The following is a 26,888-nucleotide window of genomic DNA, read 5'->3' as shown; positions in this document are numbered from 1 at the left end:
TACTCTCTGACAGGTGGCTTCACCAGCAACGAGCAGCCCGTGGAACTTCTCAAACCAGCTGCACTCAACCATTTCGGTAGGAAATCTGTGTGTGTGTGTGTAAACTTCATTTGGACTGTGTCAAAGACTTTTCACTTGGTAACAGATTGGATCAGTTACCATTACTTCTACTACTTCTTCTGCAGAAATCCACTCACTTAGAGCGGAGTGACTGATGCAGTCATGTCTTTTGGGTTAGCTGTTGTGCGAAGCCCCACATGTGATTACAGAGCATCAGTGCTCAGCCGGGGATTTGATGACATCACGGTGGCCTCGGCTGGCTGATGCACGGCTCAAGAATACACTCAGTCAGTGTCTGTTTCTGAGGGAACTTGTCATTTACTCCCGAGCGCGTAATCCCTTTTCCACCGGCTGACGTCGCGGCGTCGCTTTTAGCACATGGCAATGTGTTATTCAGCGGCGCGCACGCGTGCGTGTACGAGAGAGTGCACGTGAAACGAGGACAATTTAGTTGGAACTTCGCGCTCTTGTTGACAGGAACGTGGGGTGATCGCGCCACTCCAGCATGTCATCAGCCCACGAGCGGTATGTTTGTCCCATGTGGCGGTACGGAAATGCTGATGCAGCAGTGATGTCACCGATACGGATGCCAAGCCCCGGAGCCCTTAGCCTGATAATAGCATGTTACGTTGCTTGCAGCAGTGACACATGCAACTGCATCAATACAGGCGTACACACACACATGACACATACAAGCATATAAAGGATGTGTAATGGGCTTTGAAGTATGTGAGCTCTATGTGATTTGTTCAAATTCAATTCTTTAAATGCTACTTTATCTTTTTAGCGTTGCATTTTTGTGCTTAGCTTTACACAAATGTGGAGAAAAAGCACAATTACTTAATTTGATGACCACGTTTTTGTAATGACAATAACCTGAAGTCAACTGAAACTTAACTGCCTGCATGAATGGGATAAATGTGGGTTCAAGGGTCATCCAGTAGACCCTCGTCATTCGCACGTCACCTGTATGAAGGCGTCATTTGCATTTCAGAAACACATTTACTAAAGACATGATAAATATTTGAGACAAATAGTGTATTATAAGTAGGACTAGTCAGTGATGTATGACGTGGTCTGAGGCATTATGCTTTCAGGGTTCATCCCATTCTCGTGAACGCGATATACGAGGAACGCCTGGAGGGATGAAGTGGTAAGGTTTCGGTGGTCAAAGGTCACTGTGACCTCACAAAACATGTTTTTGGCCATTAGTCAAGAATTGATATGCTAATTATGACAATTTCGCACCAATGAAATTAGGATAGGATGAAACGAGGACATGATGACATTTTGGACAGACATCTTGACTGGCTGGTTGGACTGAACTGCTGAATCAAATTAGACTTTAAAAAAACAATCTGCGTTTGGCACATCCCTAATAATAACTAAATGTTTAAAGGCCTGCCAAAAAAAGGACAACAGAATTTTATTGGAATAAGAACAGTACAATGCTCTATTAACACGTTGATGAGATGTGTTAGAATTAATTAACTGGGTGCCAAGAGCAACAGTAACACTTCCTGTGTGTGTGTGTGTGTGTGTGTGTGTGTGTGTGTGTGCGTGCGTGTGTGTGTGTGTGTGTGTGTGTGTGTGTGTGTGTGTGTGTGTGTGTGTGTGTGTGTGTGTGTGTGTGTCCTATGCTGTGAAGTCCATTTCAACACAGAACCTGGTGAGGCAGCAGTCGGCGCTGGTCAATTTAAAGGAATATATTTCACCCTCAAGATTACCATTTGTATGTCAAACCTTTTTTTTCCAATCATGCCTCCACGGTGAGCGAAGAATCCGTAAAAACAGAATAAATCCTTTAATGAATTGATAGAATATGAGGCCGCGTATAACAACAGAAAACCTATATCACAACACCACGTTTACAAGTGACTTTGCACATGTGACTTTGGGGAGAGGGAGAGGAAATCAAAGACGAGACAACCGCGTATTGATCGCAATCCGTGCGCAATCCGTGCGGTGCAATCCAGGTCTCATTTCTCCAGGCTTAAGCCAGCTACTTCCCAAACGCACTCGTTTTCACCAAAACCCCACTATTAAAACACGTCCTCCACCACCGCCTCGTGCACGGACTCGCAAGCGCGCATGTGCAAGCACGAGACGCTAGTGGCGGGAAGTGTTCACCGCGGAGGCGTGCGAGAAGAACTATGTTTTGTTTGTCCAAGAACTCAAGGTAACACACAAAATGGTCATTATGAGGGTGTGTGTGTGTGTGTTTTGTGCATTTTTTGTTCCAGATAAGTTTGGGATCTAAAGTAAGAACTAGCTGGTCAATCTGAGTGAATGATTCATTTGAAAAGATTTGATGATGATGATGATGATGGAGACAGCTTTGGGTGCATATTAAGCAGGATGAGTAAATAGTGCCCAGGAGGAGGTACTGTAAGAGGAACAGAAGGCAGCACCTTTCAGAGTCACTTCCACACGTCAACGTGAACGTGGGTTTGAGCATCTGCTTGTATCTGCGAATGCACATGTGACTTTGGGGAGAGGGAGAGGAAATCAAAGACGAGACAACCGCGTATTGATTTTAAGTGTGTGCGTGCGTGCCGCGTCTGTCCGTCCAAACCCGTGCACAAAGCCTAAACTAGGCTCTTTTCTTCCCAAAGCCAAAACGGCTTTCTCCCACTCTGCACAAATTAGCAGCAGCCCACGCTCCACTCACACATAACTGTCAGAGCACAGACACTGCAGGGAGTGAGGAGGAGGGAGGGGAAGGTGAGAGAAGTGACGAGGAAGAAGGAGGAGGGGGGAGAAATTGGGAGAAGAGGACGGGAAAATAGAGGCTCACAGAAGTGACAGATAATGTGGACCAGAAGTGGTTCTGTAGCTCACAGAAGGGCTTTGGTATGGCTCCTTTCGGTGGGTTGGTAATCATCAAGAAACATGACAGTTGTCTTTTTTTGTATTTTTTTTTTTTTTTTTTTGCCTTAATGCTTTGCGCACATGTCCACCACTCTGTCTGCACAACGCTGATATTATGGCTTAGCAGAATGTGAAGCGGCGAGGAAGTGGAGGAAGAGGGACAAAGAGCTGTTCGCACAGGAAGTGGCAGACCTGTTGGCCGGCTTCTGTTTTCTGACTGAACGGCGTATCTTTATGCAATGAATGGCTGCTGGTGGGAGGGGGGTGAGACGTGAGAGAGACAGACAGACATAGAGAGAGAGAGAGAGACATGGGAGCAGAAAAGCAATTTGGGGAGAAGAGAGCCTGGATGAGTAGAAGTAGAGGGATGAGGGAAGGCACATTATGCAAATACCAGCAGACTCATTACCATTTCAAAACTCTGGGAAGGAAGTCGCAAAAAAGTGGAGAGCAACATATTTTTGAACGACGCCAAATTCATTCTCACTCCCTGCATCTCCATTTCTCTGACTCTCTTTCTCCCTCTTAACACACATCGCCAACCCTCACAACTCCAGGCTCCTCTCTCTCTGCATGTGATTTCTATTTCTGTGCTCGCTCGGTCTTTTTCGAGACCCGGGCCGTACTGCTGGGCCCGCCGCGGGGTGGGAAGGGAGGCATCGGAGAGCTGGGACCCAGGACTGCATGGAGCAGACCGTCGGACCCTGCTGCAGTAAAATTAGAGACTTTCTAAAGGGACTCTGGTGCTCGGAAACACTACCGCTTTTGTCCACAAAGACTCCCAAAATAACCACGAAATGTCTTTGTAGTAGCTTTAAATTAAGGAGCAGTCGCACCAATGCTGACCCAGAGTCAAAATAATGTAACCTGCACCGTAACCCTGCGTCTTCGCTGTTCATCTGCATGTTTGGTATTTTAGGCACTTCTAGTTTTTTTTGTGACTTTCCAAGCAACAAAGGAAGCAGCGTTTTATATCATGACTCCGAGATCTTCATCTTGTGATTCTGAAGAAAGTGTTTGAACAGTCAACACCTTTTGAGAAGACAGAACTGTGATGACTCTCCCTGATTTACATCACTTCTATTTCCTATTTGCTTCAGGATCTCCCTTTGTGTTGATTTGGTGAATGAAAAGCATGCCTTTGTAGAAAACAGATGGAAATACGCGAAGAGAAGGTAGCGGAAAGCGTTGAAAAGGGACAGGCTTAGTAATGAGGGGCCTGAGATGTGTTCCAGAGGACGCCCCGTCTGTAGGTCACCATGACCGCGCAGAGATACTTGTCCGCCAGCCAGACCCCCGCTGCCTCCCTCCCCGCTCACTTGTGTATGTGTGTGTGTGTGTGTGTGTGTGTGTGTGTGTGTTACTGAATGCTTGACCTTAATCCTGACGCTGTAAGTCTGTGTGCTTGCTCTGTTACTGTAAAGGAACATGCCCCTACACAAAGATTTGGGAGTTTTGGCAGCTTGTCATCTGCTTCTCTTCATTTTCTCTTTTTTCTCCGTACCCAATCTCAACACTGCTAATTTTGCTTTTGCTGCAGCGCAAAACCTTGTGTACCTTGTGTACCTTGTACACCCCAACAAGAACAACAACAGCAGCAGACATGATCAGGACCTGCTCGACTTGCCACCTCTCCTAATGGAAGACAACCTGTTTTATACACACATGCTCACCAGGGAGCCCACACGGCACCTCAGGCCCTGGTGCCAGTTCCCCCAGATGGGCCCCCAAAGCCCCCCTACCAACACACACACACACACACACGCACACTCCCTGACCTGGCATGGATTGCCCTGCCTGGTGCCAGTTTGGTGTAGGCAGGAGTCGGTGGGCAGCTGCTTCTTTTCTGCGCAGCCACTATCAGGCTGGTGCGCTAACAACCATGTCAAGCCATCGCCCGAGGGATGTTTCCAAATGGTTTCCTTGAACTTCTGATGAACTGAAATATAATCTGCCGCACTTTGCTTCATCTCATCTCCTCGTCATATTTTTATTTATTTTATTTCTTTCTATTTCACACACAGGTCCGGAATAATTTACCTCCGTTTCTGAATAAAAAAGGAAACTGAAAATCGCCCCACGTACAACGCACTGAAATTGTGGTTTTAAGGCAGCATGCTGAAGCTTTCAGAGAGCAGAGGTGAGATCAGGTTAGATGCTGAGAGAAAGATTGGGGTTGGTTGGAGCAGCACCTAATTATATCTACAGACGTAGCCTGAGGTTGTGGCCTTCATGTCAACCCGGTTAAAGGGAGACACACACACACACGCACTCGCATGCACACTCTTCACATCCGCGTTTAAGAAAGTACGGCAGATCGCTCAGAGCCAGACTTGTTTTTGTCTTCCAGCAGAACAGGCAATGCCTTAACCTACTTTGTCTGCATCAGTGCCATTATCCTGACAGCTAGTGTGTGTGTGTGTGTGTGTGTGTGTGTGTGTGTGTGTGTGTGTGTGTGTGTGTGTGTGTGTGTGTGTGTGTGTGTGTGTGTGTGTGTGTGTGTGTGTGTGTGTGTGTGTGTGTGTGTGTGTGTGAGAAAGAAAGAAAGAAAGAAAGAAAGAGAGAGTTTGTGTTTTTGTGGATGTTGCAGAGGGAAAAGATTTTTCCATGTTGCCGTGTCATGAATTTTGCATATGGCCTGGTGTGTTTTGCTTTGTTGACTGGCTGCGTCGTCTTACCAAGACCTAGATGTCTGCAGACTGAGCGTGTGTCAGTTGAAAAGGATTGTGGTTTTTTTTTTTTTACAGATGGAGAGACAAAGAGTGGAGACGTATAAGGAATGAATGCGCTTTACAAACAATGTTGTCATTAGTCTGAATTTGTCTTTGTTTATCCATCTATCAAGCTTCAACCATTGTTGTCACAGTAATCAATATGGGTTGAATGTTAGCAATCGTCTTCTGCAGAAACTAGTGGAAAGCAACCCCAAAAATACTAAGGATGATTTAAATAGCAGCAAATAGTCCCAGTTTGGAATATGCAGTATCTCCCTACGAGCATGGTCACACATTTATTCTCTCGTTCTCAGGAAATGGGTGGGGCTCAAAGCTTGTTAACATAACACGGTTATGAATGCATTTGTGCTAACCGCTCCTGTAACCAATTGGATGGTGCAACACAGTTAATATGATAGCTTCCTCCATTTTGGACTCTCCAGGTCAAAGGTCACCACCGGCCAGACGCTTTGCAAGTAGTGCACATTCGCAAAAGTAGAAAAGTGAAAGTTCCGCACGGACAAACTTCACTTTAGCAAGTGGATCAACTGATTGTTTTTATTGCTTTATTTCAGTCGAAGTTTCAGTCCGAATTGTCCAAACAGTGCTAAAATGAACCAGTTGCTGTAACCAACAAGCGTATTTCTTTAAAGCTAGGTATCCGTAAGTTGTACAATTTGTAAATTCCCAGTGTTGTGTCTGTTTCTGTGCAGATAGTAAAGATAGGACTGATGGATCTTATGTTGATTTGACTCGGGCCACGCTTTTGCCCTTTCACTTCCTCTTAAACGCGCTTGTTAATGCAGAGGTCTGTTTTGTAAAGGCTTTTAAAAGCCCGAGGACCAAATGAATCCAAAGGAGTCCTCTGGAAGCTATCTATTATGGATGACCACTCCGGGGTCCAGACCTTTCGCGTTGAGCTCGCAGGACGGTTTGCTAGCTCCTGGCCAACAACACCACCGTGACCAGAGGTTGGCCCTTCCCTGTCCGGGAAGGAGAGTTCATTACAGCCTAATGGCTGCAACATGGCCGTCAGTGATAAGACTGCATTTAAACCACAAACTCGTTTAAGACAAGAAATAGACCTTTGGTTCGTTGTCTGCAGTCGTTCGGACTCGTTTTCTAAGTGGGGTGAACTTGCAAGAAGACTTTGAGAAGAGACTTTCGCATTTGCACAACTGGAACCTTAAGTTCAAGAATGGAAACTTCTCCTCTTTGAACACAATAAACAAGCCTCCACAGGTAGACATGTCATCAAAGACCATTGCCTAATAACATTAATTGGACCGTAATCTTTTTTTCTGTCATGACTTACACTGAACTCATCTTTCCCCGTTTGTACCTGAGTGCTTTCCTACCTGCATGCTACAATCCGCACTGGACATGAGGAGTTTGTGGGTCTATGCTTTAGTGCACCGGGACGTTCCTGTGAACCATGTGATTTAAAGTGCACGGGCAGCGGGGCGGGAAGCCGACATCTCTCATAAGTTGAGCTTAGCGCAGCCGACAGCTAATGGCTCTCCGTCTGCTGCAAACTCAGACTGAGAAGGCATTACCATTGAGATGGAAGGAGAGGGTGTAAAATATGAATGAACGGAGCTCCCCGCTGCAGCCACATCTCCTCTTCTTACCTTGTCTGGCTTTTTGAGCAGCTGTTTGGATGCTTTGATGTGCTGAGGTCTTTCCTCAGAGCAGCACGGAGCTTTTGTTATGGGTATTATTGTAGCACTTGTCACCTCAACTAGAGTGGCAGCTTGAGGTAAACTTGATCTGAGGATTGTGTGAAGTCTTTTGTTTGTGCGTGTGTGTGTGTGCGCGCACTTGTAGGTTTGTACAGCAGGATTCAGCGCCACATATCTTTTAGCCAGGTATCAAATAAAGGAAGTATGTATATAGCTGCATAAGCAAAATATGCATAAGCAAGATAAGGACGGATGGGGTTCTTTGTTCTGATCTGAATCAGTGGATGAGTTGATAAACTTGTCGTGTCTTCCTCTTGGTTTGTTTTGTACAAGGACAAAAATTCCTGCGAACAAAAATGGATCACCAAAAGCCAAGTGAGACTGATCACTCTGCTCATTGGTTAGATGTGCACGAGGTGGGAGGGAGAAGGTAAACCTGAAGAAGGAGGTCCTGAAGAACAAACAAAGAGTCTACAGCCCAGTGGGATGTCAGTTATGTATTGTAACTCTAGATTCTATGAGTATAGGCGGACTGCACCACGGGCATGCACAGTCGTGAAGATTTTTTTAACACCTGTGTTTTCAAAGATTAAAAATATAAGTGGTGTGTGCATATGTTTTGCTATGAAGCCCCTATAGAAGATCTGGTGCTACGAGTTCCCTTCACACCGTCACATAATGATAATAACAACAAAACCTGCAAAGAGAGGACCAATACTCCCGACAGGCAAGGAGGACATCAATCAGAGAGCAAAGATAACCCTGAATGTCAGCTTCAGGCTGTACACTCCACAGAGCAGGGTGTTATGGAAGAGTGGCCAGAAAAAATACATTGATTCAAAGAAATAAAGAAAAAAGAAGACATGTTTGGAGTCACCCACATGCCTTTTGGTGAATTCCCAGTTTCATTACGTGTTCTTCTGATTTGGGGGTTTGCTTATGAAGATGTTCATGTTAGTAACTTTTGGTTGGGCCATCTCATACAAAGGCAATAATATGATATAATATATATATAAAACTTATTTTATTGTTCTTCCTCTTTTAAGTTAATATAGAGAATATTAAGAGTTCTGCTTTATTACCTATTTATTTTCAGTCTGCAACGCCTGTACTTCCTCCTCTTAAATTATTTTACTGTTGACATATTGAAAAGGATTTGAAAGCATTTGTTAGCCGCGCAAGAAGCAGGCCAATGACAGCTGAAAACAGTGACCGATGGCACGGCTGAAAGCCCAGGAAGCTCTACTTGTGCTGATCCGTTAGGCCTTTTCAAATATTTTTTCACAACCTCAAGTCCGTTGCCATGCGTTTGGCTAACCAAGAGATGTGGCAGAATCTGCGAGGGAGAGAGTTTTGGCACCCGATACTGTAATAGTTCCTTTACACTTCAGCTGTGTTTTCTAGTAGCATCACATGAAGACATTAAATGAAACGGTGGGCTCTCACATACTGCGTCAACTGAGCGTGTTCTGATGGTCTTTAGAAATCCGTCGCATTCCTAAAATCTCTGTTTTGATTGGACAAAGAATAGGTATTGGAAAAGGATTATTTTAGCAAGAGTAATGAGTATTTTTTTAAATAGATTTCAGATTTAGTGTCTGTATTTTGAGAATCCCAGAGATACTAATGAGTGAGACGCGAGGCAGAGAGAGAGAAAGAGAGAGAGAGGGGGGTTGCAGAGAGAGTGTGTATTATAAATAACCTAAATCAATAATAAACGACACAGTATCTCACATATTTGGAGTCGGGTCTAGGGTTCTCAGGGGAGACGGATGAAAAAAGCAACCCCTCCTCACTGTGGAGAGGAGGGGGGAGACAAGAGCATAAGAGGATACAAAAATAAGAGCTTCTATTTTATTCTCTCTCTCTCTCCTTTGCGTGAACCAGCTTGTGTGTGTGTGTGTGTGTGTGTGTGTGTGTGTGTGTGTGTGTGTGTGTGTGTGTGTGTGTGTGTGTGTGTGTGTGTGTGTGTGTGTGTGTGTGTGTGTGTGCATTACGAGGCGGACGCTGTCCATTACTTATTCATCAGGCCTGTCTGCCTGGCTGCCACAACTGTGTATTTCAGCATGCCTTGCAATCATCGTGCCACATGCATTATTTAACGCGCACGCCCGACTCTGATGCAGATAGCTACACGATGATCTATTTATCACGGGTATGCTCACTTATCGCCTCGTCAGGTTCCCTTCACAGGCCGTGGCAAAATAACTGCACAAGCCCACGTCTTTCCACGTAGACGTCCACTGCCTTATCTGTGTGTCTCACACACCGCTCCGCACGCAGAGTTTCATGCACACGCCTCCATTAAATACATGCTGTTTTCATACACGGTGCACACACGCCCTGCTCATTAAGGCCCTTAATACAGTATGCATACGTGGATATTTTGTAAATAAAGACATTCATTACACTATCTTTTTTTTATACTTCAGGTGCTTGACATTCTTTTCTTTTTTTAGGGTCTTTTTTGTCTCGAACATATTTTATTGTTGGAAATGTAAGCGTGGATCACATTCATGCATCGTGCGGCCCACTGTACAAAAACTGTGCTTGCCTAATATGCAGTTCCTATGAACAGGCTCCTGTGCCTATTGCCACTGTTAGTCTTCAACAAGTTTTTGTTTTTTTGTTTGCCAGGCTGCCAGCTCACCACCACTGATCTCTGTCCATGTTGCCCTCCATCTAACCTAATGTCCAGGCATTGATTTTTACCACTAAGTTCATGTGGTGCTCTTCTGCTCAGTTTCAGTCTGGTCACTGCCCTCCCCGATATGTGACTCTACCAGTTCTAAAAATGAAATGTTGTGTGTGTGTGTGTGTGTGTGTGTGTGTTGTCTCATCAAACAAAACTGGGCTTCCTGGATTCTACGCTGAACTTCCAAAATAGCTCCTGCAAACACACACGAATTAGATGAGATGTGTGCAAAAATCAATGCGTTGACATGAACTTAGATGTTGTGAACATTGCTGGGTTTCTGAAGTTATGTTATTTTTGTAAAGGGAAGCCTAACTGTTTCCTCCACATGGCTTTTAACGTGGGGATGACTGAGTTGGCGGCTAGCAGCTAAAGTTGCTAACAGTGCAAACAACGGCAACAGTGCTGACGGAGCCGACAGTGTTTACATGGGTGGCTCATAGATCGCCGGTTACGTGATTGGGTTGCTTTTCTCCAAAAGTTGATTATTTTTGTCGCAGGCTGCTGTTGTGTTGTTGTGGCTTTTTTTTTTTTACAGCATCCCCTGTGGCTCCCACTGGCAAATTTACTACCCACATTTAAATGAATCGGAGATTTGCTGTTTTCGCGCAACGCTTGATTTGGTGTGAATGCAGCCACTCATTCTGAAGTCTTTTCACTTTCCTGAGCCTATAGCTTTTTTTGGTTGTGTTCGGTGTTGAGCACACCATTTACATACTCCAATCAGATCGGCTGGGTTTATTCTGACAAATAGCTCGATAAAGTTTTATAGTGGAGAATCAAGGAGCTATTGACTGCTAGGATCATTTTTAATTTAATGACTTAATGACTTAATTTTGTTTTGTTCAGAGCCTCTAGCATAGTGGAGAGGAGTAGAAAACAACATTCAAGCGCTGTTGGTTGTCACTCCTGTGTTTGAGAGGACATTTGGGTAAAATGTAACTTTTGCAACATGAGCCAAACACCATCAAGTTCAATTCACAACTGGTATCCCGTCACTTCTCCAGTCTTTGGGTCTGAGTATCAGACTGCCCACTGATATGACATCAAGACACATGTCAGGTGTCGCTCCCCAGAGGAGCATTTGTCGTCGTTGGCCTCTGATGCCTCTCGGTAGGCGAGTCCTTCAACAGCCAAGTCTGTAATTCATTTATCTAATTTCCTGTCCAAAAATCTAGTTTTTCTTTTATATTTTTGATTTTCTAAATATTGAGCTCCCTAGATATTTATTTTATGATCACGTCATTCCCAGCTTCCTCCCCTCAAGCACGAGCCGTGTCCTCAGTGGTCGTAAAGTGTTTCGGTTGCTGTTTCAAGCAGCAGCAGCAGCAGCAGCAGCAGCAGCAGCCATTATCATCAAGTCAACCTGTCTGTTCTGTCGGTGTGTAGGAGGGTTTTTACGTGGAGACGATGCAGAAATCTGTGCGAGTGTGAGCAACAAGTGACACACATCGAGAAATGTGAGCAACAACAGCATTGAGCTTCTCTTCAGTTTTTAAAGAAAATGCAGAGGTGGTTCATAAAAGCACAGTTTGTCTAGTCAAATGAGAATGTGATCACAATCTGACGCCCTCTCTCTCTCCGCTGGTCTATCAGTTTGGCAGAGAGAGAGACAGAGACAGAGAGAGCGAGAGATATAGAGAGAGACTCCCATAAAATGCTCAACATGCCTGAGACTGCCCTCTGATGTCACTGGGAGAGCTAGAGGGGGAGAGAGAGAGAGAGTGGGAGGGGACCAGAGGAGCCGAGGGAGGGAGAGAGAGAGTGGCAGCCGGAGGGCAGAGCGAAGAACATCAGCGAGAGCAAAGGCAGAGAAGCGATAGAGTGGGAGACGGAGGGTGTGAACAGACAGGGGAAGGGAGAGAGGTCCGTGCTCGCTACAGAAATTCCAGGTTGGTCTGCTGTATTCTCGCGCTGTTCAGTGGACTTTACTGCTCCGTTCAGAGGAGCCCTTTTGGCTACAAACGCACACTTTCTCTCTCTCTCTCAAAATACTGTACACCACACACACACACACACTCGCACAAACCCACAACAACCGGACAGCACGGCACAACCGATGGGTAAGAGAGCTCTTGTTCTGCATGGGTCACTGTTGGTTTCGGATACAGTGTGTGGATGTTTGACTTTCAGTGTACTCAGGTTTGTAATATCAGTGTGTATTTGTTTTTTTGTGTAAAGAGTTTATTTAGTTCATGTGGGTGCTGATTAATCGTACATTTACAATTGTTGTATTATGTTTAGTTGGTGTGTGTGCTGAGGCGTGCGTGTGTTTATATAAACTCATTTAGCCCATGTTGGCGTGTGTGTGTGTGCGTGTGTGTGTGTGTGTGTGCGTATGTGTGCGCTCACTTGAGGGGAGAGCGTATGTCTGTGCGTTGGTTCGCTGCGTGGGCGTGCAGCTTTGAGTAGTGGCAGTGTTTATTGAATGGTAGTGATGTATGGAGAGTCCTGCTCAGCACCACTCAGCGCTGCCTTTAAGTGAATGGAGCAGATGGCGGTGGCTGTTCCTCCCCAAAGCCCATTGTGCACATGCATGTGTTTGTGTTTATGCCTCTCTCTCTGTGTGTGTGTGTGTGTGTGTGTGTGTGTGCGGGAATATGCATGAAAGTTTGTAGTTTGTGGTTCACTACAAAAATCTGTTTTGCGGGACATATTTCATTTGTCTATTGCTCAGTTCTTGGAGGAATGCAAAATGATTTGAAATGATATAAACCAGTTGTATCTTCTCATCAAAAATGGATTACATTTCCGTGCTGGATTTCATTTTCTTTTTTCTCGCATCATTTGATAACAAGAGTCTTGTTTGCAGTTTTGGTTCTTGGCCAGTGCGCATGCAGTGCGACCATGTGGCCCCACATCCCTCTGTCCTGTATGTCTGTTAACATCACAGTGATAGTCAGCGCTAGAGCTAGTGTACAGGCTACTTGATCAATGCCAGTTAAGGTGTTGTTTATCCCCCTCTCTCTTTAAAATTACTTGATTAGTTGCTTTCGATCGCTCCCGCCCAGTGGAGTCGGTCCTTGAGCGCTGTCCTCAGAGAAAGAGGGATGAAGAAAACAAAGAGGCGGTGACATACACAACAAGCTGTACAGCGCTCCAGGGACACGCAATGACATACTTCAACATGCAAGCACACCCATCCTGGACTCGACGGTGAAGCGCTGAGCTGCACACACAGACCATGAGTTTAAATCGGTCGCCCACCATCATTGGTCCTCCTTCCATCTCCCGCCCCACCCCCTCGTCCCCCTGTCCAGCCAATCGCCGGCCACAATCCCACCGGTCGCCATGGCGTTTGCCTCCATGTGTGCGAGGGGCGGCGGGGGGCTCATGGCCAGGGCCACACTATATCAGAGATTACTATTCATTCATAATCTGCAAGGGTTACGCTGCTGTAAATTGTGTATATATTTGTGCATGTTTTTTTTTTTTTTTGAAATCACACATACTGTCTTGACTACTTTTGAATTTTACATGAGCGCATGCACTCAGTTCCTCGTGAACTGTGACTAAACATGCATGAGTTTTTTTTGTCTGAGTGCATAGATGCCCGGTGGGGCGAGGAGCTCCCTTGGGAATCCTGCTCTATAAATAGCTCCCTCTGTGTGATCCGTGATCTTAGCCTGATCACGGAGGGAGGGGGGGCAGAGTCAGAGATAGACGGGCACAGAGAGTGACGGATGAACAGTTCAGGGGACGGAGAAGAGGAGGCACAGGCTGACATTTCACCAGCCGTGTTTTTTGGGGCCGTTTATCTTTTTTGTGGTGAGTTCAGCCAGATTTCACATCACCGTGCCTGCAGCGGGGAAACCTCACAACTCCGTGGGATTTCACAAAGTAAACACAATTTCCCGTCTGTAAATCAACAGCGTTTATCTCACTTCCGCCCCTCATCTTTAATGGTCCCTCATAGCTTCTACGGTCCTTTCGCTGCTGCACATTTAGAGCCTATAATGCATACTCTTAAAAATCCACTTGTCGGAGAAAAATATGATTCCTATTTACTGACATTTTAAGTTTTCATGTGAAGATGTTTACCTCTACACATATTGTATTGATTTACTTAAATGTCAGCCTGTGTGCTCGCTTCTTCTCCTCCTCCCGTTGGCTCAGCACCATTACCTCATGCCACAATCACAGAGTGCCGTCCGTGTAAGCCGGGCTAATTACTTCACAGGTGCCCGCGTCCTGCTGGGTGCCGCGTGTCACCCTGTTTGTCTGCCGCCGCTCACGGAGCTCCGCTTATTGTAAACATTGCCTCCTTGAGGACTGGTATTCGGCGAGCTGCTGTGGTATCTGTCGCACCGCGAGATCGCTGTGATCCCGGGGAGCCACGTCAGCTGTCAGTGACACAGGCGTGTTTCCTAATGTGCTATCAAACTGCCTTTAAATTACCAGAGGCTGAGTTGTGTAACATATCTGTCCACTGGAAAATACAGTTAAATTTAAAAAAACGATACTTCAGATCACAGCAGCAGGTTTTGATGAATGTTGAAGAATCGTATACACTCCGCATCTCGTAGCATGCACCAGTTTTGCAGTCTGAACCAACTCTACAAGCCTTTGAGCCAATGGTTTCCCACTTTTGTCCCATAATGTCAGATAAAAGTAACCAGAAAAAGATGAAACTATAGAAGTAAAAACATTCACTCCGGCCATTGAAATTACTTAGAATAGAACACAAGTGATTCCACCACCTCCCTCTCCCGCTCCATCTCTGTCCCTCTGTGGCCCTCGGCACTTGATCACTGGTCTGTATGTGACCAGCCGTGTTAGCAGAATACAAAAAACATGTGCACGCCAGAACTGCTTGCATCTAGGTGGGTGTAGTGGAGCAGCTTAGGTTGTTTATTCAAATCAGGTGACACCGTTTTGGTAACCTTTTTTGGCACGAGCGCTCAGTGCACCTCCTATCACAGACGGTGCTCAGTTTTCCCTCCGACCTGCTTGTCTCATGAATCATGATACCGCATGGGAAAATGTACAGTAGAAAAGGCGTTAATTGAGGCAATGCTCCATGCATGTGTGATGCTGGAATAGCTGGCGCCGGGGTTGCCTCTGAATGGGCCCAAATAATGCAGAGTGGCACCCCATTTAAAGTGCACTGACCCAACACAGGGTGTTGTTTGTTTGGCCTGGATGCTTACCGCTTATTAAATGTGTGGCCAAACAGCTAACAGGCGTGTACATGTATGCATGGACGGAGAATGGGAGAGGTGGTGGGGCTGAGCGATCACCATGGTCCGAGGTGGGGAGAGGCTTTTGTTGGGACAACACGGATGATCGGAACAGACCGCTCTGTGAAACAGAGGCATCTTCTACTGAGCCGCTCTTTCTATACGCTTGTTTATGTTTCCGAGTGTTTGCAGGTCAGTCCAGGGGTCATTTTAACACAGACATGTACACACAGCTTCCTCATCAGTACATGCCTGATATTTACCCTTGATTATTATTATTTTTAAAGAAATGGATAAAACTGCATAAAAAATGTTGATAAAAGGAGCGTTAATGAACATCATGAACAGTGTATGGTCAGATTATCAACACATGAGCTGCATTCTTGTGGACTCTTCAAATCAAACCCTCATTCTCTCATCTTTTTTTAAATGAAGAGTCCAAACAAAAAGTAGTTCCTTCTAATGTCCAGCCTTCAAACAAGTCCTCACAAGTATAGCGACACAATTACACACACACATGCACAAGTGTAGCACCAGCATGTCTGGCCCGGGCCACACCCTTCCCTCTCTCCCCCGCTGTCCCGTTGGGCGGTGTTGAATTTCCTCCCGCACGCAAAAAACCTGCCTGGTACCAAAGATGTCATTGGCTATCTCAGCAAGTAACTGCCACTCCATCGCCACCTCATTGGTCACTGGGGATGCCAGGGGCATCCGTGATAGGCCGCTTTTTTTTGGGGGGGGTATTGATGACTGGCAGAGGGCTCGGCGTGGTGCAAGATGGTTCTCCATGCGGAGCAGACATCGACCCGAGAAGACAGAACAATGCACAGGAGGTTTTGATCTTCAGCTCAGATATCAAGCACAAATTGAAAATGTATTTTGGTTCCCCATCTTTTTGAAGATTTTACCACATTTCTAAATTAAATATAACAACTAAAAGAGCTCTGGTTTACCATACTTTTTTAGCTGGTTTATCTTTCTGAAGCAGACACATAGAAAACCTCATTTCTAATTGCGAGGCCAGTTTTAGACAGAAAACTAAGCCTGGAACTCTTCTTCCAGTTACATATTCCACATAGGAAAAGATTTAGTTTGCGTTTTTCTTGTTTCCCTGATGTCATGTTGTCGGGTTTACTACTGTTTGTGTGTAAGCTGCCGTGTTGTTGTTATTGTTTGGAGAAATAATCTGACTGCGCTAATGCTCTCGTTATCGCATGTCAACCACGTCGATGCAAAATCCCCACATTTTGCTTTTCCCGCCCTCGCTCCCGGTATCCATGTTTGAAAAGCAGAAATCATGTTACAGATGGAATGTAACAGAAGGGCTGCGACACAAACAGTTTATATTTCTGTATCAGACAGGTGTTGTGCAAGAGGGCTTTCAGTGATATTTTACATTTGTCGGGCTCGTACCTGTGACCTTTTTGTTTGTGCAGTGTCTATACCGACTGTGACAAATACAGAGCGTTGTCTGTATCCTCTCACACATCGCTGTCTCTGTAGAAGATGCACAAACGTGCAGCACACTGTCAGCAGTGCACTTACAGTAAGCAAAATGTAGCGTCACCGCTTACACAGTGTACACACACACGCACACAAATACACACGGTAAGTCTGCATGCGTGTCAGCAAATCCCTGCGGCAAAACTCATATTGCAGGGGGATTGTTTTTGCTCTCTGCTGCCATGTTTCATCATTCGACCTGCGTGTGTGCTACTTTGTCATCTGTGTACAGTGTGTGTGTGTGTGTGGTGTGTCGGGAGTATTTGATGGAGGCTTCCTATACACTTTGCTCCCACCACAGCTCAGGCTGTCACTGTGGTTTGAATCACAGACGCAGTTTGTGTGTGTTCTTTTTTTTTTTTCTCCGTGTTTTGCTAATGCTCTTACCCAATGTGTACAAGTCAACTTAAGTCCCCAGTTTGCCAACAACCAATACGAAGTGTAATTCCGAGTGCAACAGTCAAGGCTGCGGTGCCCAGGCAACTGATGTAACAAGTGTTCATGAGTCTTATTTGGAGCAGAGAGGACATGTGGATTTGGCTGCTATCAAACGTTTTGGACCTTGAATTAACAGATATTCTGAGAAAAGAAATTACATGAATTTTCTTTAATAACTCCCTCAAAATAACGTGTTATTTTTGTGGTTTGGTTTCATACTGTGATTTGCAACCATGTTTTGAGTCATTTGTTTTGAGTCAAACAAACCCCATCTCCATGTGCTCGTTTCCTCCTCTCCTCCATCTGCTCTCTCCCCTCCCCCTCCTCCTCCTCCTCCTCCTCCTCCAACAGTGGACGTGAGCTCGGCAGCGCTGCCCATGCAGGTGCCCCCCACCACCACAGCTATCCTTCCAATGGACCTGCGTGTAGTGGACCACCCCCACCACCATCACCACCGCCACCACCACCAGCAGCCCCCCTTCGGCCTGGGTCTGCAACACCACCCTACGCCGGCGGTCTCTGCTGCCTGCCCTGCGTCCTCTGAGCCAGGCCGCGGTCCAGTCATCAGTAAGTGGCCGTTATCTCTGGTTCGCATGTTTGGTTGTTAAAAGTTGTACTCAGGCTATTCAATACAGAATCAGCTTTAATGGTTAAGTAGGCGTGAACACCATACAAGGAATCTAACTCAATACACATGCACAGAAATAAACATACGGCAAAAAACGGGGGCCAAGCCGAACAAAGAAGAACGTGAACGCAGCTCTGCCTCCAGAGGCTCTAACGTCTTGGAAAATCTCCCACAGATCAGCCGGAGCAGCAGCTGCAGCAGGAGCTGGTAACCCTCAAACACAAGCAGCAGCTCCAGCGGCAGCTCCTGATCGCCGAGTTCCAGAGGCAGCACGAGCAGCTGTCGCGACAACATGAAGTCCAGCTGCAGGAGCATGTCAAGGTGAGTGGATGAGGAGGGAGTCCCGCCTTGGACACAGCTACCCATAGGACTGCGCTCAGCAGAAACGCACCATCGTGAAGGACGGGGGAGGGAAGCATGGGTACACTAGAGCGATGCGAGTGCAATCTGATCTGGTGGCAGTATTTTGGCTGCTTAGTCATCCCCATGGGAAACCTTAACCCCAATAAACCTTGTAGTGTGTGTGAATTTTGGACGTGATTCACTTTGCTAAAAAAGTCAGCCAAATGAGGACGATCAATCGGGTATGAAAATAACTGATGTGTATTCTCCAGTCTGCTGAGTCTGCTGGTTAGCGTTTAGTGAATTGGACTCTGCGTGGTGATGTCATGGCCTTGTTAGAATAGCTATCTATTCAGATCATTGATTCTGTACAATTAGGCCGTGGCTACACCTTGTCAAAGACTGTCTTCTGAGTTTGCTCATCCTGTGTTGTGTCCTTTACCCACTCTTCTCTGTCTCCTTGTACTTTTCTTCCTCCTTTAGTCTTGTGTCTCTCTCCACCAGCACCAACAGGACTTACTGGCGCTCAAGCACCAACAGGAGCTGTTGGAGCACCAGAGGAAGATGGAGCAGCAGCGTCTTGAGCAGGAGATGGAGAAGCAGCAGCGGGAGCACAAACTCCTGCAGCTCAAAAACAAGGAGAGGGGGCAGGAGAGTAAGTAGTGACTTCAAAGCCTCATCCCTTCATTACACAAGGCATCCGAACATCCTAGTAGTGACCTGAAGGAGATCAGTTATGAGTGTTAGTGGATTGGCATCCCCGAGGTTCAATAGTGTCACCAACAAGCTTTTAATAAAGCTGTCATGTTTGATCATATATTCCCTTTCCATCTCCTGAATGCGGCCAACCGTGCCGAAGCACCGTGTCATATTATCACAGCACCTGTCCTCATGGCCTTGCGGTCAGAACAGCCTGACCTGGCACATTCACCACGGGTGGGGGGGGGGGATCAGAATAAGAGGCACAAGACCAGTGCCATTAAAGTGGCACACATGCCCTCTTTTTTTTTGTCTTTACATTTGTTCTCTTTCCCTCGAGTCATCTTATTTGAGGAACCAAATGACAGCGATGAAGTTACACCAGTAAATTAGCTGTACCCTGACATCATCTATTCATTTTTGTTTCTTATTAAAGGATAATTTGGTTTATTTATCCTTCATGATAACATTGTACTCACCGAACGGCCCAATGAGATCATGGAACACGATGACGTTTCTACAACAAAGTCAGAAACACGAGCTGTCATCTGATCAGACTGGTTGTCAACAAGCCAACAGCCAGATTATCTGAACCACTTTATTCAGCCATTAAATCAAATGCGTGCCAGGAATGTTGGTAATAATCCCTCATTGCATTGGAAAACTGTGTGTGCGCAACCATTACAAATAGGGGGAGGTCATAGATGGATTAGGGAGATCTGAAAACGGTGATGGATGTTTACGATGGACAGAGGGGTAATCATTTTACAGTTCCCTTTTTGTTTTCCTAATAACTTCTGCTCTGCTGCTGGGGATTTCTATCAAATCTATTCGATCATCGGATTGCTTGATATTTTCAAGAAACAATTTCAATATTGCCAAAATTCCCAGATCTGCAATTAATTTGGTGTGTAAAAGCTATCGTGAGCACTAATGGCCAAAACCAAAGTCATTCTTTGTTGTTCATCATTGGGAGCACTGATGGTACCTTTACTGTCAGGAGTGATGCTGGTCCTGCTGCAAAGTGACAAATAAAAATGTCCTAGCATTAATACTCAAATGAGCTTTGACACAATTGCATTCTTTTTCTGGCAGGAGGAAATGTGTGTGGCTGTTCTTTGAGCTAATTGCTTTTCTTGTTCCCGTAATTGTTTTATACTGCATACACAGAAGGCGAGATGAAAGACTCAAGTTGCCACATTCAGCACTTTGAATTGCCTTTTATTTGAGGGGTGCACATTATAGGAACTTGCCTCACTACATATGTTACTCAGTGTTCGTATCCACATAAACCGCGACTTGAAGGGATCTAAAAAAGTGTTAAAGGTGCTTTTTAAATTGGAAATGGCTGCTAATGAGGAGAAAATGACTCTCTTAAAGCCTTAATCCGATGCTTCTAGTTTCAAAGTTCCCATTAGTTGATGACTGATTAACTGAGGAAAGTTAATCAGTCATCAAGACTGTGTTTTTTATTATGATCATTGTTAGTATGACTGTAAAATGCTGTGATGTGTTTTTTATGGTCAGGCCACGATGTGGTATTTCAGCACAAATCCATTCCAATATTCTTAACGGTGGACGCACATGTAGAAGCATGATTTCTTTTTTCTGTCAGTGAAGCCCATTTCATCAACCATTCTCTGCTGGGCAATAGCCTCCAGTTTGACGTCTGTGGAAAGAGCATCGGGTTCGTAAACAGAGGAAGCTTTGTTAAGTACTGCAATAAATCGCATAGAAGGCAGTCTCATAAAAGCCAATTTCCTTCAGTGGCAATGCGGACATATTGGGATGTCAGCACTTCCCGCTGCACCGTGATTTAGTGAGCATATATTAGCTGTTGTCACGTTCACATACTGTATTTACCACTTCTCTCTCTCTCGAGATCGACACGTCCCCGGTTATCACTCCCACTGTCTTTACCGGGTTTCTTGTATTCTCAAAACACCTATTTCTGTCTCCCCCCCCCCCCCCCCCCCCCCCCCCCACGCCTTTATTGCACTCATCACTTCGTTCCTCGGTCTCTCTTTCTCCCTCCCTCACTCATCCACCTCTCCCTCCCTGGACAATTTGTTTGCAGCTGTGAAACGAGGGTGGTAATTGAGAAGAGACCGGGAGCTGAATGAAACTTGCATGAGTTACAGAGCACTACTGTCACCTCTGTGGAATTCCTAGTGAAACTCTGATGCAAGGCCGCGCTCTCCGCATGCAGGTTACAAACCCATTATCGGATGGATGTTGTTATAATCTTCACGTTAGGTGTCACAGGTTGAACAGGAGGCGCAGTGCAGCAGAGGCAGAAACGCAGTGCTGAAGGAAGTGGCGATAAATTAAAAAGTGTACATTCCTTTTGGTTACTGAGTCTCACACGTCTCTCTGCATCTCTCCGTCTCCGCCAGGTGCCGTCGCCAGTACAGAGGTTAAGATGCGACTTCAGGAGTTTGTCCTGAACAAGAAGAAAGCGCTGGCTCAGCGGAGCCTTAACCACTGTCTGCCCAGCGACCCGCGCTTTTGGTATGGGTGAGTGTCGCAGCCCGCCGCTACAGAAGCACTCATGGTGTTGGGATGTGACCGGTTGGGAATGGAGAATTTATGCCATATTAGGTCAAAATTCAAGTTTATTTCAGGTGAGAGTTCCGAGTTACGACCGGAATTACAAATGTGCAACCTTTCCGTAGCGAGCATCATTGTCAAATTTAAAAATGCTTTATTTTTTACTTTTTTTTTTAGAAAGCCTGAACAACAAATCATGAGCTCGGCTTTGTAACTCTTGTTCATATCTTTTTAATAAACTTCGAATATTAAAGAAAAGCTGCATTTCAAAGGAAATGATGCACAATATACAATATTTTTTTCTCTTTAATACTAAGCTTTTAATGATCTTCAAATGTTACTTCATGTTTTTTTGCTTTAAAAGAAGAAACATTCCACACAGATGAAAACTTTCATTATCAGCCTGTATTGTTTTCTTGTAGTTGTATAAGCCTTTTAGTTGTTGCTCTTTCTTATCTCAGCAAAAAACAAATATCCACACTCAAGACATAAAAGACATAAAAGGCCGTCATCATTGTGGCTTTTGCAATCACGGCAGCCCTTCCGGTGTTGTGTGGGTATCCCTGGTCCCCCTGCATTAAGAAGTAAGAAGTTGCCAGCATCAATCTTAGAGTCCTCGCCTGTTGCCTTGAAACTGCAGAGGAAACACTGGAGGAACGCGCCTTTTTCGTCTGCCGATGTTTGTAGTGGGTGATTGACAGCTGGCTCTCTTTGAGGCGTGTGTTTGAAGTGGGCTGAGAGAAAAGACAATGGCACCTCTCTTGCGCTTTAAATATTTGAAGAAGCTTTAAGCAGTCAGACATTTCTGCCGAGGCAGAAGATGATAAAACGATGCAAAGAGTGTGTGAGGAAAACGCTTTGCCTTCACTGTCACCACCATCATCATTTCTCCCATTGCTTTACTCCCCCACCTGTTTGCTTCCTCCTCCGTTCTTCCCTCTTTGAGCCTCATCTCTCCTCTCGCTCTGCATTTCTAACCCTTCTCCATCCCTGTCTGTGTGCATTTTTCACCCACCTCTCAGAAGGAAACTAGGCCTCGGCCTCTTTGCTGTCTTGTGGTGACAGAGACGAGCAGAGGATGCTTTCAGCTCACAGTCTCGGTCCCCTCTTTCTACTCTTTGTCTCTTTCTCCACTCCACCCACATTGTTGTCTTCTCTGCTGCGTCTTTTAAAGTGTTGACCTTGCGGAGGTCTATGGAAAATCAAGTAAGGTACAGTGGGAACAGCGAGATTGGCAAACAAATACATAAATACTGATGTATTAAATATATATATTTCTTTTCTTTTTTGTAGAAAAACCCAGCACAGCTCTTTGGACCAGAGCTCTCCTCCCCAAACGGCATTGTCAGCGTACACCCACCCGATGCTGGGCACATACGACTCAAAAGACGACTTCCCTCTCCGCAAAACAGGTACAGAATGATGCCATGGTTTTGCTGAGGTATTGCTACCTCCTGATATCCATATTCCTCCACCTCTTAAAACCACTGCATGTCTTGAGGGGAGCCCTAATCTCCCTTTTTCCTTTTGCATTAGCAATGGAAATGGCTTATTGGGTTTCAAAGTCAGGCACATGAACCAGGAGTCAGCCACTGGGGGTTTAAAAGGAGCCCCTAAAATAGTCTGCAGAAGTTATTTAATGAGGTCCTTTCAACCATTCTTATGTAAATGAGGGCAGGTGGATGGAGAGTGGAACTCTAAATTAGAACATTAGAACAGAAGAGTTAGGTGGAAGATTTTTTTAATCTTAAATAAGTAACTGGAAGCAGCAGCCTCGTAGCTTAGCTTAGCATAAAGACTGGAAGCAGGAAAACACATCTAGCCTGTCTCTTTTCAAAGGTAAAAAAAAATCAGCCTCCCAGCACCTCTAAAGCTCATTGATACATGAAATCTCAAAGTGAAGAAATGACAATGTTACGGGGGGTTGTGTGCCCGACTATTTCTTTGCCGGCTGTCGGGCAAGAAGCGTACTCCAGGAAGCTTCCGGTTGCAGTCAAGACATTATCTTTATACCTTTTTTTTTTTTTTTTTTTTTTTCTTGGATTCAAGGTCTTGCAGTGAGTCATTGTGGACATGTTCAAGGATTTGAGTCTGAAAATGACGTCCACACTTCTATTCAGCCTTGTGCTTCATCATCAGGTGTAGAATTTCTGGTAAAAAAAAAGAGATTTTGAAAAGCCAGTCGGCTATTCTCCTGTTTTAGATATTAGCTCATTCAGGGACACAGCTCCACAGACGTCATAGATCCTACCGTTTAACAAAGCAACCATTCACTACTCTGAGAATTGTCATAAGAAGCGCTGAAAAAAACCAGCAGTTCCTGCCTTTTGGATGCGTCAGACTCCGTCCCTCTGTCCAAGTCAAGCACAGCCAAGCTGTGATTGTTCACTTAGCGTCGGCAGCTGCCTCGGCAGTATCGCTGCCTGCTGTCACAGCTGGAGGCCAGGCTCTGTGTACTCTGCACTCCTGCCCACCCGCTGTGAGCTGGAGGCAGAGGAGGATTTGTCCTGGCACACAACCTCAAGACAGCAAGTTTCAACTTTCAGGGACAGTGAGATGTAATTCGGGGGTTTCTCAGGGTGCCAGAGGTGCTGAGAAATATTCACAACTTACAGTTTCACTGTTCATAGTGACACAAAGTACAACAGGCACTGTAGCACAAACATATCACAGTGCATATATCAAGAAACTTTCAAGAGAGGATTTGGAGGCATTGTTCTTTGTTGTGAGGAGAAGCAGAGAGGGAAACTGACAAGTGCTCACACAGGCTACTGCACAGCTGTCGAGGAACTGTTGTGTCAACAGTGAGCCGACACGCTGGAGATCAGATTAGATGGGCAGACAGAGATGAACTGTGTTCAGGAAGGAAGTGACAGTGGTCGCCACAGTTGTGCGCCGCGCTGACGACTTGGCGCTGTCGCATGTGACGTTTTCGCTTGTGCCGATGACCCATTTTCTCTCACGTATGCGTGTAAATCCTAAATGTACGTTGGGAAGGCGAGGCCAGACGTACAGTTCCAACAGGGGTTCCTTGTCTTGAGTCTGAGAGGCTCTGTGATAATGGAGAACACAGAGGGCCACTTTGAATGCTGTGGCAGGAAGTCTGCAAGGCCTTCATGACAGACACAGACTTGTCATGCTGACCCCCTTTGTCACCCACTCTTTCACACACTGTCTCACACACACACACACACATTCTCATACCACACTGTGCACTGAACATTTAAACCCTGCAGCATAGCCACATACAGATTGCACTTTCATACGAGATGACTTCCTTGTTGATCTCCTCTGACCCCCAATCCTCGCCTTCCACTTTAACCCCACTTATCGTAGGACTTGATTGTATTCAGAGCATATCTATTGCCTCCGCGTGGCTCTCAACATGGTGACGGCTGAGCCGACGGCTACCAGCTAACGGTGCAGACAGCGCTAACAGTGCAAACAACTTTATCTTTACTTTGTAAATAGTTGTTTGCTGCGATAGTAATGCTCTGAATTTCGAATTTAGTAGCTTAAACTAAACCAAAGTCATTTAAACGCCTGCTATTTCATACATAATCTCAAACACATTGGCTTTGAACTTCACACTTTTTTGTTGACACTTCGGTGACACAACAACCAATGAGAAAGCGCCATTAGCTGTAACTGTCAGCGGGAAAATGCCAGCCAGCTCTTTGGTAACACTATGCTTATATTTACTTCATACGTCAGTATGTTATAAAAATATATATATGATATGCTATTTGAAGATAAAGGTATTTTGTGAAAAGCTAAAATAGCTTAATGTTTGATCAATAATTTTGGTTGTAAAGAGATTTACAAACAGACCTGTCCATCTGTGTGTCTGTTTACCTACGGTCTGTCGGTCCTCAAACCTATCCATCTAACGTATCATCAATAGATAATTCTGGGAAGCTCCACTGATGAGTTTCAGCAAACTGCTCTATTGATTTCTATAAATCTCCCTCCACTCTCTGCCCGTTCTTGAAAGAGCAGCACGGCTTCCCCCAGCACGAAGCCCGGGACTCCCGTCGGTCAAAACAGACGAGCAACTGATCAATATGTTTTGTATCAGGGAACCAGTTTCCTCCTCCACTCCTCCTCCATTGAAATACTGAGCACCACTTATAGAGACGTTTAATCTGGTATTGATAATGATATGTCATCAGATGGGTAGTGATATAGGGACTTCACTTTAGAGTGTTAATGGCTATCTTGAAGTGTGAGAATGCATCAGAGAGAAACATTGGAAGTTATTTTTTGTCTTGTGTAATAGGAGATAACATGTAGAGGCGAACCACGCTTAGAGAAATCAGCAATACAGCACTTTCTCTTATGAAACGAGACATTTGAGGCCACGTGTCCTATCATTTGGGCATATAATACATAGCATATAAAGTGACTACTTTGGATTCGGGAGTGTCATTAAACTCCCTCGCCTCAAAAGCCAATTTGGCCACCCATGGCTAGTGTGGAAATCTCTTTTTAAAGTTTATACCTTTATATTGCCAGGACTGTAGGTTGCAGCAGTCCAGGTGATTTTCTACTTTTCTTGTTGCCTGACAATAGAGGATGTAAAGTTACAATAGTCAGAATGTGGCAGGATAGCTGAATAACTTGGGAAAATGCTGTTGTGGCAGTTTAGAAATGCTGTTTTCTGGGCCGTCAACAGCGGAAAATAGAACGGGGAAGTATGCAGTAACGAGGCAGCACCTACACCTATGCCAACGGTTGCTTCTGATCTGCACATTTGCGTGGAACAAAAACTAGAGAGAGTGGCTCAACAACGAAGGAGAGAGGGAGTTATGCCATGGGAGAGAGAGAAGTGGGGATTTAGAGGGGGGGGAGACAGAGAGGAGGGGATGGATGGAAGAAAGGGCTACAGTAAAGTGCCAGCATCAGCAGTAAAGCCAGTCTGGGCCCTCTGCAGCGAGTGTGTTCGCACGTGTGCACACTGGTGTGCTTTTGCCCAGTCGGCATTAACACCCTTCAAAGTCACTGCGTCCTGAAGTGAACACCCCGTGGCAACCGGTGCCCGGCAAACACACACCCCTACTTCACCCTCCTCTCTCTCCTTCACTGTCCTCCTAACCTCCCTCTAACCTTCCATTCGTCCTTCTATCTATCCTCTCTCTCTCTCTCTCTCTCTCCCTCCCCACTCCTCCTTTTAGCCGTCCATTTCTTAATGACTCAGGACGCACAAACGCAACCTTGACCATCCTCTGCTTCATCATCCTTGTGTTCTTTTTCTTTCCTCCCCTGGCACCAGATAGACCACCGTTTCAGTCACCGTCGCAACCGGTTTCCTGTCACACCTGTGTAATATTTCTTTAAGCATGGCTTTGTTTATTATTTAGCATAGCAGAGATGATTGTGGCAATATCAAAATGTCAGACTACTACAGTCCCCTGTGCAATAGACTCAAATTGAACCTGAATGCACTACACTCCTTCTGCTACTGTCAGTTCAGCTAATGCATAGCAGTTCATCCCGACCCACTCCATCGCTCTTAACAAAGACTTT

At 45.4% G+C, this 26,888-nt stretch overlaps 1 protein-coding gene across 4 annotated transcripts in view; it reads left to right on the top strand.

The window, feature by feature from the left end:
- Nucleotides 1-26,888, top strand: part of hdac4 (histone deacetylase 4) — a 125,415-nt gene that overhangs the window by 40,102 nt on the left and 58,425 nt on the right. For 3 of the 4 annotated variants that reach the window (XM_076105192.1, XM_076105187.1, XM_076105206.1), the window contains exons 3-8: nucleotides 14-76; nucleotides 17,495-17,710; nucleotides 17,947-18,092; nucleotides 18,597-18,768; nucleotides 21,209-21,329; nucleotides 22,656-22,774. In XM_076105192.1, the coding sequence (XP_075961307.1) occupies nucleotides 14-76; nucleotides 17,495-17,710; nucleotides 17,947-18,092; nucleotides 18,597-18,768; nucleotides 21,209-21,329; nucleotides 22,656-22,774 (837 nt within the window). The remainder of the gene's footprint in view (nucleotides 1-13; nucleotides 77-17,494; nucleotides 17,711-17,946; nucleotides 18,093-18,596; nucleotides 18,769-21,208; nucleotides 21,330-22,655; nucleotides 22,775-26,888) is intronic. The other variant, XM_076105199.1, reaches the window with a different exon arrangement.

The sequence above is a fragment of the Anarhichas minor genome, unplaced genomic scaffold, assembly GCF_050575085.1.
Source record: "Anarhichas minor isolate MPS153535 unplaced genomic scaffold, ASM5057508v1 ptg000004l, whole genome shotgun sequence".
Classification (NCBI taxonomy): domain Eukaryota; kingdom Metazoa; phylum Chordata; class Actinopteri; order Perciformes; family Anarhichadidae; genus Anarhichas; species Anarhichas minor.
This window is presented reverse-complemented; position numbering and strand designations above follow the sequence as displayed.